The sequence below is a fragment of the Microtus oregoni genome, unplaced genomic scaffold (genome assembly GCF_018167655.1).
Source record: "Microtus oregoni isolate MIOR12 unplaced genomic scaffold, Mior012 000008F_ref0000371, whole genome shotgun sequence".
NCBI classification, from domain to species: Eukaryota; Metazoa; Chordata; class Mammalia; order Rodentia; family Cricetidae; genus Microtus; species Microtus oregoni.
This window is the reverse complement of record NW_024543067.1, coordinates 54,291,166-54,303,546: the sequence shown is the minus strand read 5'-3', so window position 1 is coordinate 54,303,546 and position 12,381 is coordinate 54,291,166. Positions and strand designations below refer to the sequence as shown.

Sequence of the window (12,381 nt, the reverse complement as noted above, 5' to 3'; positions counted from 1 at the left end):
GCGCACTGGACTGAACTCCCAAGGTCTCAACTAACTTCTTGATAAATTTTTTTTTTAAGATAAGCTTCTAACTCCAGGACAAATTTTAAATGTTCCCTAAGATCACACAACTATGAAATATTTTCTCTGTATTTATATACAAATGATAACTGTATAATGCACAGAGAATAACTACAAATTATCAAATATTTTGTTAAAAATATACAAGACTATTTAAATAATTTCAATAAATCAGTTAAAAAAACAATAAATATTTTAAAGTCTAGCTATCGTTTAGTGATTTTATAGTTGTTGTAATTGTATGGCATTGGTAATTTCTTCTACAAGAAATCAATTTTGTTTTATTCTTTAGAGGCAATTTTACAGTTGAAATCAACAGATATAAAACTGGAATACAATGCACATAAAGAATGAAGGCAGAAACTAAAATAAAAGCACTGAATTATTCTACTTAAATATTGTTAAGTATTTCAGCAAAATCCTTATAAAACATACAAATATGATTACCATAAAAAGGAAGGCAGAGAGACAGGAGAATTGATCAATCTCACCAAAGTTGGAATAGTAAATAATAAAGATATTCTGTGTAGTGCAGTGCCTGCTTTTAACAATTAGGCATCTGTACAATCCAAACTTAAGAGGTCAAATGTTAAACATTCTGAATATATATAAACAATGAAAACACACAAGGAACCTTTAGGAGATGTCACTTATTGCCTTGAAAATTGTGGTGTCGTCAGTGTTTGAATGTGCAAAATGTTAAAAGAATTAATCTGTATTAAATATGTACCGTTTGTTGTATATTATGTCTACTTTAGTAACACTATGAGATGAGCAAAGCTGGAGACTCACCTATCTCTGAGGGATATCATGTAGAGCACTGGTGCTCAACCTGAGGATCCCAACCCCTTCGGCAAAACTCTCTCTCTAAAAATATTTACATTATGATTCATAATAGTAGCAAAATTACAGTTATAAAGTATTAATAAAAATAATTTTTAATGGGGTCACCACAACATGAGGAACTGTATTAGAGTGCTGTAGCATTAGGAAAGTTGAGACCCACTGATATAAATGAAGTCTAAGAAAACTAATACAAGGGAGAGAGTGTTTGGAATTGTCCACAAAGATCAAAGGCATCCAGACATGAATGTACCGTTAGAAAAGAAAGCAATAGAATTTACAAGATCATGTCACACTTGAGGGCAATTAGTCAGAGAGGATCATCCAGGCACCCATGACTTGGATCAAGTCTACAAGACATATTAAAACAAAATAGAGCTTGTATGATGAGAGCCAATGTCTTCAGGCACTTCCTTGTTAGAGGCAATGAACAGAGAAAACAAGTCAGTTGGCCAGGGAAAACAGTCAGACTTCAGAAGCATGTGTTTTAATATGCTTTATGATGGCATGGAAAAATATTACATCTATAGTGATTATATATTGAGAAGAACTATATTTAGCTCAAGATCGGAGAGGTTTGGAAGTTCAAGGTTTAGAAACCTCTTCTGACCTGGTGCTTAGTTGCTGACTGTGTTTTCTGAGTTTTCTCAGAGGGTAGATACAGAAGAAATGTTAGAGATAATGTGTTTACCTTCCATCCTTCCCTCCTAAGACAGGAAGTGCTTTTCTTTATTTTGTATTTTTTTATTTAGGAAGATAAACACTCTCTATGATTGTATTAACAAATGATTGAAGACAATAGTTGCTGTTGACTGCGCAATGAGAAGTGCTCCAATATTGAAAAAAAAAAACAACCCTGAGTATTTGGTATAAATAAAGCAGTACATGGCAGGTAGATAAGAGATGGGAATGGCTTGCTCAGGTGGGAATCAAGCAGTCTGTGGTGGGATCTTTCTATTTCAGTACTCTCATTTGTTTTAAACTTATTACATATATATTATAATGTAGCGTATTATAAACTATGCTTTCTTCAATGTAATTCAGTGTTTCCAATATATTCATTGAACTACCCAACCATCATTTTTTCTCCTGTAGAACATTTTCATCTCTGTTCTAAATAAAACCCTGTAACTATGAGCAGTCATCTTAGTACCTCCTTTCCCATCATATAATACCTAAAGACATTAATGTACTTTGTTTAGTATGACTGGCCTCTTCACTGTACTTTCTAGAAATGGTTCTTAGCAATCTGTTGCCTTCTTTTCTCAGTTAATTTCACTTAGTGGTTTAGGGTCTTTGAGAATATGATCCACTCAATATTTTAAGTCTCTTTATTGCAAAATAGTGTTTCATTCCATGGAAAAGTGTACCTTATCTGATAATTCATCAGTGAACAAACATTTGGGGAAGGGTTAAAAATGAAAATTGGTTATAGACTTTATGAAAATTTCAACCTTACGAAAATATGATTAAATTCCTTTAATCACTCATGTACAAAGTTTTGTGTGAATGAGTGTTTTCCATTCTTGTGGTATATCACCTGAGAAAAGTTTCTGGACTTCATGATAACTCCATAGTTTTTATTTTACAGTATTTGGCAGTGTGTACTATTTTAAAACATCCTTGAGATTTCCCAAATATAAGAGGATTCCAATTCTTTTATATGAGGTGATACTTAGAATTTTCTTTGCCATAGTCCTGATATGTGTAAAACATTATTTCACTGTAACTTTGATTTGAATTTCCTTAATAGTTAATGCTAAAGTACAGTTTCCAATGCTTTCTGTCTATATGTGCATTTCCCATACAAGAATGACTGTTCCCATCTTCTGACCATCATAATTGCATTATTTGACCTTTATTTGTTAAACTGCATTAGTTTTTGTATATACTATCAGAATTTGTTCCTTGGATATATTCTTAAAATCTCTCTCCATGTTGTATGCCATGTTTTCAGACATTGTATAATGTTAAATTTAGTAATGCTTTTTTATTGAGTTATATATTTATCTCTGAACTTTACTAATTCTATATGACAGCCTTTGATTTTAGCACCTTATCTAGGAAAGATTAACCATTTCAAATTTGTTAAATTTTGGTTGTATTTTTCCTCCATGCTTTAGCTGCTGTACTTACTTCCAGTGGCCCATTTCGAATTATCTTCATTGAGTTTTATGAGACAGCACTATATATTAATAACAAATACCTGTTTAATAATTCTATGCCTTGTAATAAAAAAGCATTTCCATGTTGACTTATCATAAAACCCTTATTCCAAAAGTTTGTAAATATAAGCTTCTTTCTGGGATTTTGAATTCATTCCAATAATTGGCACATCTCTACTATGGCAGTAATACACCGTGCAGAATATTACAAGGCTGTAGTGAGACTCAAGAGGTGTAAGCTCAAGTTTTTATTCTCCCATTTCAAACTGATTCTGATTTTCTTAACTCAGAATCTTCATGGGGTACAATGATTCATGTGCAAGACAAACAAAAAAAAAGTTATAGATATCACTAGGTTACGAGATTGAGAGATTGATTTGGAAATATATTCACTGCAACAAAGATGTTTATTAACTCACAAGCAAGGAAGTATTTCTTTTATTTGTGTCTTTAATTCCTTTTCATAGAACTTTGCAATTCTAAGTGCAATGTATTATATTTTTTATAAAGTGTACATTTATACAAATTATAATTTTTACTGAATTACTAATGAATTTAATAGTTATTGAGTTTCTCTTGGATCTTTTGTTCTAGCACTTGCTGATCATTAAATGCACTTTCAAATTTCTTTATGTATTCATTAAAATTTTTATACAAAATATTACATTATTAAGATGTAAAGTAGTCTCATTTCATGCTTAGAGTTATAGGAACTTCTTACTGTCTTTCTGTAGTCAGAAAGTAGTCAGACTTTCCTAGAAAGTCTTCTTTATAGTTCCTTTTTGTAATTAGAATTTACAGTACAATATTAAAGAAATATGTTATGATTGCTTCATTAATAAACTTATGATGAAAGATTTCAAGAGGAATTATTTGAGAGTTCATGGAATATGTTAGTGTTTTAAGATAAAGCAATATTTATAAGATATACATGAGGAATTGCTAGAAAATTCCCTTAAATTAGATATATCTGTGTTTTGGGTGTTCATGGATCATAGATAGACTTAGATACATTAAACATCTATTTGTACGTCCATGTTAGAGTTTTAATGGGTAGTAAAAATGAAGAGCTATTGAAAACAGGAAACACCAGAATGGAAACCTTGAATTGAGGGTCACATATCAAGCACATATGTGATAAATAACCTTTTTCCTCACTTCCTATATAGAACATCCAGGGAGAAATGCCAGAAAGAAATGACTCCACAGTGACTGAGTTCATCCTCTGTTGGTTAACAGACCAACCAGAGCTGCAGCTGCCCCTGTTCCTCCTCTTCCTTGGAATCTACCTGCTCACAGTGCTGGGGAACCTGGGGATGATCATCCTATCGTGCTCAGCTCCAACCTGCACACCCCCATGTACTTCTTCCTCAGCAGTCTGTCCTTCATTGACCTCTGTTACTCCACTGTCATTACTCCCAAAATGATGGTGAACTTTGTGGCAAAGAAGAATGTCATCTCCTACCCGGAATGTATGTCTCAGCTCTATTTCTTCCTTGCTTTTGTTATATCTGAGTGTCACATGTTAGCTGCCATGGCATATGACCGCTATGTTGCCATTTGTAATCCCTTGCTCTACAATGTCACTATGTCTTACCAAGTCTGTTCCTGGATGATAGGTTGGGTTTATGGCGTGGGCATAATTGGTGCATCTATCCATACTTTCTGCATGCTAAGAGTGGTTTTCTGTAAGGCTAATACAATAAACCATTATTTCTGTGATCTTTTCCCATTGATGGAGCTTGCCTGCTCCAGTACTTTCATCAATGAGGTTTTCCTCCTGTATCTCAGTGCTTTTAACATTCTTGTTCCAACCTTGGCCATCCTGGGTTCTTACATTTTCATCATAGTTAGCATCCTCCGTATCAAATCCACTGAGGGCAGATTCAAAGCCTTCAGCACCTGCAGCTCCCACTTCTCTGCTGTTGCTGTCTTCTTTGGTTCCTTGGCATTTGTGTACCTACAACCTTTCTCATTAAGATCCAAGGATAAAGGCAAAGTGTCTTCTATGTTTTATACAACTGTTGTGCCCATGCTGAATCCTATGATCTACAGCCTAAGGAACAGGGATGTAAAACTTGCTCTATCTAAGTTATTTCATAAAATGAAGTTCCATGTGTAAAGAAACTTTTGCAATAGCTAAAACAGAGCACCTACAATCAATAAATTTTATTTTCTAACCCTCATCTAATTAACTTCCAAACATGAAATTTTAGTTTGGAGTCAAATCCACATCAGAAAAATCTCAGTGTCTCCTGCTGGAATCCAACATTCCATCTTTTTCTGAAGACTTCAGCAGCAGCATGGTTTTTCTCTATATCTAGAATAGATCTACTAGAATAAGACACATACTAATTGCTTAAGAACTTATAGACTTGTGATTCCCATCAACTCAAAGCAGTTAAAAATGTTGCATTATGAAATAAAAATAGACATTTTCAAATAGCACATGGTACCTTGCTTGATGTACTAATCTGTGTGAGAAGCAAACCACTGGAGCCTTTATTATTCTTCCCAGCACTAACATTTTAAAACTTATTACATCACATCTATTATTTTATCTGAATCCTATAGGAGGTACTGAACAGTGGTTACTTTGTCTTCAGCTTGCCTTCAATTACATGACAAGACACCTCTTGTTATATGTCCGTTACGTCATCTTGCAACACCAAAATAGAAAAAATAGAACATTCACTTTGAAAAAAAGAATAAAAGCCCCTTGATTTTTTCTTTTCTTTTTTTATTGAGAAAAGGAGAAAAAAAAAAACCAAGTTTCCACCTCCTCCCAGACTCCCATTTCCCTCCCCCTCCTCCCACCCTTCTCCCCCTCCTCCCTCCCTTTTCCCCCTCCCCCCACTCCTTTCCCCCTCCCTCTCCAGTCCAAAGAGCAGTCAGGGTTTTCTGCCCTGTGGTAAGTCCTAGGTCCTCCCCCCTCCGTCCATATCTAGGAAGGTGAACATCCAACCTGGCTAGGCTCCCACCAAGCCAGCACATTAAGCAGGATCAAAACCCCTTGCCATTGTCCTTTGCGTCTCATCAGCCCTCATTGTTCGCCATGTTCAGAGAGTCCAGTTTTATCCCATGCTTTTCAGTCACAGTCCAGCTGGCCTTGGTGAGCTCCCAATAGATCAGCTCCACTGTCTCAGTGGGTGGGTGCACCCCTCGTGGTCCCGACTTCTTTGCACATGTTTTCCCTCCTTCTGCTCCTCATTAGGACCTTGGGAGCTCAGTCCAGTGCTCCAGTGTGGATCTCTGTCTCTATCTCCATCCCTCACCAGATGAAGGTTCTATGATGATATGCAAGATATTCGTCAGTATTGCTATAGGATAGGGTCATTTCAGGTTCCCTATCCCCAGCTGCCCAAGGAATTAACTGGGGACCTCGGCTTGGGCACCTGGGAGCCACTCTAGGTTCAAGTCTCTTGCCAACCCTAAGGTGGCTCCCTTAACTAAGAATTATGCTTCCGTGCTCCCCTATCCAACCTTCCTTTATCCGAATCCTCCTTTTTCCCCAAGTTCCCCCCTTCCTCCCCTTCTCCCTTTTCTCTCCCCATCTCCCCTTACCCCCATCCCACCCTACCCCCAAGCTCTCAATTATCTCCCTGGCAACTGTGTCTACTTCCCATAGCCAAGAGGATAACTATATGTTTTTCCTTGGTTCACCTTCTTACTTAGCTTTTTTAGGATCACCAATTGTAGGCTCCGTGTCCCTTATTTATGGCTAGAAACCAATTATGAGTGAGTACATCCCATATTCATCTTTTTGGGTCTGGGTTACCTCACTCAGGATAGTGTTTTCTATTTCCATTCATTTGCATGCAAAATTCGAGAAGTCATTGTTTTTTACCGCAGCATTCCACACTTTCTTCATCCATTCTTCCATTGAAGGGCATCTAGGTTGTTTCCAGGTTCTGGCTATTACAAATAATGCTGCTATGAACATAGTTAAACAAATGCTCTTGTCATATGATAGGGCATCTCTTGGGTATATTCCCAGGAGTGGTATTGCTGGGTCCAGGGGTAGGTTGATCCCGAATTTCCTGAGAAACCACCACACTGATTAGTAGTTTTTAGTTTCTCGAGGCAGGGTTTCTCTGTAGCTTTGGACCTGTCCTGGAACTAGCTCTAGTTGACCAGGCTGGCCTTGAACTCACAGAGATCCACCTGCCTCTGCCTCCCAAGTGCTGGGATTAAAGGCGTGTGCCACCACCACCTGGGGCCAACTTATTAGCTTATTCAATATATCTGAGGGGAAAAAAAATCACAGTACATGTATAGATTTGCTTCAAAGGCAGTGTTCCCTGCTTCTAGAAGACATCACAGAATTTGCTATGCTTGCTTACTGCACTATTGTGAACTTTTAAATGGAACTTTTATTGTTCCTAAGAAAAAATATCCTTGAGATGGGGGAAAGATAAAGGGGAAATTTGAGGGTGACACGTGGCAGAAAGTTTGACATTATTCTGTTATTCTAAGTTATTGCTTTGTCTTTAGAAAAGTAATAAAAGCCTATTTCCTTTTTAAAAAAAATCTACTGATTCTTGGATAATGTCAGTTCACCCTTCTCAGACATTCTTCTTTGAATTTCACTTGAATCATAAGCCTTTATTAAACAGAGAGAAAGAGGTACCACGTGAATTCTTGGACCAGTCTAAAGCAGAATATACTGTGCAAACAGAAAAGGTACCACACTTGAGGGAAAAGCCTGAATAATCTTTCCTGTATGTGAAATGTTCAATGCTTGCATTCACATGAGGAGAAAGAAGGACACAGGTTGGAAGAACCCAAAAGAAAGTAACACAGCTGAGGGTTGGCCAAGTTGAAGAAGGCTCAGTTATGAAACTGAAATTGGTTATTGATTTCAAATGTTCTGCAATGATAAATGAGGTAAGAGTACTATATTTTATGTTTCTTTAAAATTACATTAAATTATTATCTTATATATACACACTGATCTTCACACATAACACAAACATAAAAAGGACACACATGAATTAACTTCATCATTGCGTCATTTGAACAATGTATTTTTTGGTCAAAGCACCAAGAATTATATGACATATATACTATTTTGCACATTAGTAGTAATTCAAAAATTCGTTAAGTAAAAACTAAATTATTATTGTGAATAGATTTTAATAAAACTTACCCTATTTAGAAGATAAAAATATGGACTCAATGTCATTATTACTTTCTCTTTTTACCTTAGAAAATCAATACCAGGTCCTGAGTCTGTAATTGTTTAGATTCTATGACAATGCTTAACCAAATTATTTTCAGGCATTTCCCAGACACCTTTCTGAATTATTGCTCACAGATTGTAATACTTCTTCTTAATTCAGTAAGACAACAATAGGAAAACAAATCAATTTTGTTTTAATCACATCTGCTGTTTGAAACTCCAGTTATTTAAGGGTTTTATTCCATAATGCATTCAGAGTACACCAGGAACCCTCTTAGGCTCTTCTAAGGAACTGAAGACAGATGTAAAAAAGGACTGAAGTGATGTCTTGTACATGCTAGGAAATCCTAAGAAAAGGAAAACAGAGAAGAGGAGAGATCTCAGTATATATTATTAATTTTCAAAATTGGCATTGTGTATATATAGTAAATATTATTATGTGAAATAAGAAGATTTTCATATAAAAACTTGTGACAAAAAGATCATATTTCCTCCTTACCTGCTCATATTAGATTCTTTGTTCCCCTACATTCATATCATATTTATGTATAAAATTGGATGTATGTATCTAAAATCTAATAAAAACAAGAAAGAAAATATGGTGTTTGTTTTACAGAGACTGGATTGATTTTCATATTTTTGCATATATATATATATATATATCAATAAAAATAAAATTAAAAGAGGCCACAAACTTAAGTACTTTTGAGAGAGGTAGTTAGTGAATAGGGTAATACTTGGAGTAAAGAAAGGGAACTCAGCCGGGGAATTGGTGGCGCAGGCCTTTAATCCAAGCACTCGGGAGGCAGAGCCAGGTGCATCTCTGTGAGTTCTTATTTAATATTTTTATCTTTTAAAATTAAAATATAATTACATAAAATTTCTGCTTTGCTTTTCCTGAACCCAGCCCTTCCAGTGCACACCACTATGCTCTCCCTAAAATTTAGAGTTTATATTTCCTTAATTGGTGTTATATATATTTACACATGTTGCTAAATACATTAAATACAATCTCTCTGTCCATATAATGTTACTTCTTTATATGAGTTCACAGCTACAATTTGATACTTGATAGTTAATTGATGAATGTTTCTTCTATAAAACAGAGTATTTGTAACACTCTCAGTATTCTTGGGCTGTCTTCAGTCCTTCATCGTTTCTTGAGGTCTCATTAAGACTTTCCCCCATGTTAACATGTCTGCTCATAATGTCTTTGTTCAGGAACACACTTTTAAAGTAGTGTCTGTGATGATTCTGGTTGCAAAGCACTGTTAGTGATTTGTACAATACTCTACAACTTACAGACACAGAGCAGGACCTGGGGACAATTTCTTAACTGCAGGTATCAAGAGTAGAGAAACTCCAAACTCAGACTTTCCCTACAGATCTCAAGATAATTGGGGAGGCAAAAATCTATCTCTCTATCCACACGGGAGGATGCACATTCTCTAGAGTGAATGGAAAGGGTAAGTATAATTTTGGGTCCCTTAGGAAATTAGAATAATGATCCAAAATGTAATACAGCTTCCTCAGCTCCTTCTTTGATTTAAATGTCCTCTGAGGAAGAGTCAGAACATTCTTCTGCCCTTCTCATAAGCACATACATACTGAGGTTAAAGTGCCTTTTCTCTGCTCCCAGAAAACATCTAAGCCTTAATCACAAATAATGTTCTGTATTTCAGAAATTGGTCCAGGAAAATTAACTCTGTGTATATATTCTTTAAATTGAAATATATGGAACCTTTGAATATGAATTATTTATACACATGAACTGAAATAAATGGGAAAGTAAGAGAGCTCCGAGGTTTGGAATAAAAAATCGTAAGTTTCTAAGTTTAAGGTATAGTAACAGACACCCCCTCTCTTTATTGAATATTTGTTTTAATTTTTATTTTGGTGAAAATAGATGTTTCATATAATATATTCTGATTATAGTTTTCTGTCACTCAATTCCTCATAAATCCTCTACACCTCCTCTACTTTCTGACTCCATACTCTTTATTTGATGGGCTTCAGCAAGTATCTCCCTTTTCCTGTGCCAAATGAGACACGGGTGAAACCAGCAGAAAAGAATGAAGGAGAATCAAATAGTGTTAAGAGGCATTTACTGCCAGTTAGTTGGAGCATCTCCATAGCAGTTCTACATGGTACAATTTAAGTCTTCCAGATTAGTGACTTTTTGACAGGAGAACGGGCCACACATTCTCTCTGTCCTGTCCTTGTTCTTTTAATTTTAAATTACACACATGTTTTTCATTCGTGTCCCAGCAAAGGTAAATCTGTAACAGCAGCCAGCACTGTACTGTCCAGGCATATGCTATCAATTTTAATGTTGTAATCAAAGAAAACAGGAGATGGGAAAAGGTTGAACCTGTCTTAGTATAGTCTTCTCATTTTTCAATATTACTAAAATTGGTACCAGTGGATTTCTGACTTGAATTATTTTATTGTGGCTGCAGAAGGTGATTCTATATGATTAGTCTGCACTAGAAGAAACATTCCAACATACAACTCATAAGGGGGAAGGATCCATGACTGAGTATGGATCATCCTCTAAGGCAGCTCTATTTCCTGTTCACAGATTGTCTTCAGGAAGAATGGATGCAGTAAATGTCTCTTTGGTGACTGAATTCATTCTCGTAGGAATAACAGAAAAGCCTGAACTCCAAATGCCCTTGTTCTTTCTGTTCCTAGCAATGTATCTGGTCACTGCATTGGGAAATTTGTGTTTGATAATTCTGACTGTGCTGAACTCGCACCTCCACACGCCTATGTATTTTTTTCTCTTTAACTTGTCCTTTGTAGACATTTGCTATTGTTCTGTGTTTACTCCCCAAATGCTGATGAACTTTATATTAATGAAAAATTCCATTTCTTATATTGAATGTATGTCCCAAGTCTATTTCTTTTGCTTCTTTGTTGTTTCTGAGTGTTATGTATTGACTTCAATGGCCTATGATCGCTACATGGCCATCTGCAATCCATTGTTGTATAATAGTGTCATGTCTCCTAAACTATGTTTGAGCCTGATGTTTGGTTCCTACTTTATCTCATTTTCTAGTGCTGTGGCTCACACTGCATGCATGCTGAGACTGACCTTCTGTGATGCCAACACCATCAACCACTACTTCTGTGATATTCCTCCTTTGCTCCAGCTCTCCTGCACGAGCACATATGTCAACGAGGTTGTAATATTTGTTGTTGCAGGCATCAACCTTGTTGTTCCTACTTCAACTATCTTTTTCTCCTATGCTTCCATCCTCTCCAGTATCTTGCGCATCACCTCCTCTGAGGGAAGATCCAAAGCCTTCAGCACCTGTAGTGCCCACATTATTGCTGTTTTTCTCTTCTTTGGTTCATGTGCACTTTCATATTTCAAACCCTCCTCATCTGGATCATTGAATGAAGGAAAAATCTCTTCTGTCTTTTACACCCATGTTGTTCCGATGATGAATCCATTAATCTACAGCTTTAGGAACAAAGATATTAAAGATGCCCTTAGGAAGACCCTAAGCAGTAGGAACATTTGACTAGCCAATTGTCTTTAAGTTCTAATTCTGGGCACAGAAATAGTTTTGGTTTAGGGGTAATATTTTATCTGTAGAATTTACCTCCTTTTTCCTAGACAATATTCTAATTTTTTCAGTATTTGAGCAGTCAGAAACCCTTGAAATAATTATGAAGCTTAGGCTTTTTTTGTATCATAAAAGGAAATTTGAGTCTTCTAAATTTGGTTTAATGTTGTGTTAGTTTGCTTTTTTTTCATTCTTTGTCATTTCCACCATTTTATATTCAATTTCTTATTTAAAAATAATTACATGAAATAATTTACTCATTTCTCTCCATTAATTACATACCTATATTTCTTATTCTCATAATCTAAAATAGTTCCTCAAGTGATCAACTGAAGTAACAGTAAGATGCTAGTTTCCACTCTATGTCGGGGTGTCTCATTTTGAACTTGTTTCTTGGAAAGTGTAATTCAAATTACTGATTCTCCTCTTTTCTGTATTGTTTTTCCATTGGGAAGCAACACAACCCTACAACTGTCAATGTGATCAATAAGCTTAATTGGTGATCAAATGTTTAGTGAAATTGTAGAATTTTTATTTTTCAAGCATGATAATTTTT

The 12,381-nt window shown here is 35.7% G+C and overlaps 1 protein-coding gene and 1 pseudogene across 1 annotated transcript; both read left to right on the top strand.

Annotated features, from left to right (window-relative positions):
* Positions 1–4,246: 4,246 nt before the first annotated feature.
* Positions 4,247–5,190, top strand: LOC121451817 (annotated as a pseudogene).
* Positions 5,191–10,847: 5,657 nt separating this feature from the next.
* Positions 10,848–11,780, top strand: LOC121451739 (olfactory receptor 8B3-like). Its single transcript, XM_041657477.1, has one exon. It carries the CDS (start codon positions 10,848–10,850, stop codon positions 11,778–11,780), a length of 933 nt encoding a protein of 310 aa, XP_041513411.1.
* The last annotated feature ends 601 nt before the right edge of the window (positions 11,781–12,381 follow it).

Bases quoted from the DNA above. Each gene is read 5' to 3' on its own strand.
- LOC121451739 (XM_041657477.1), top strand. From the start codon at position 10,848: ATGGATGCAGTAAATGTCTCTTTGGTGACTGAATTCATTCTCGTAGGA.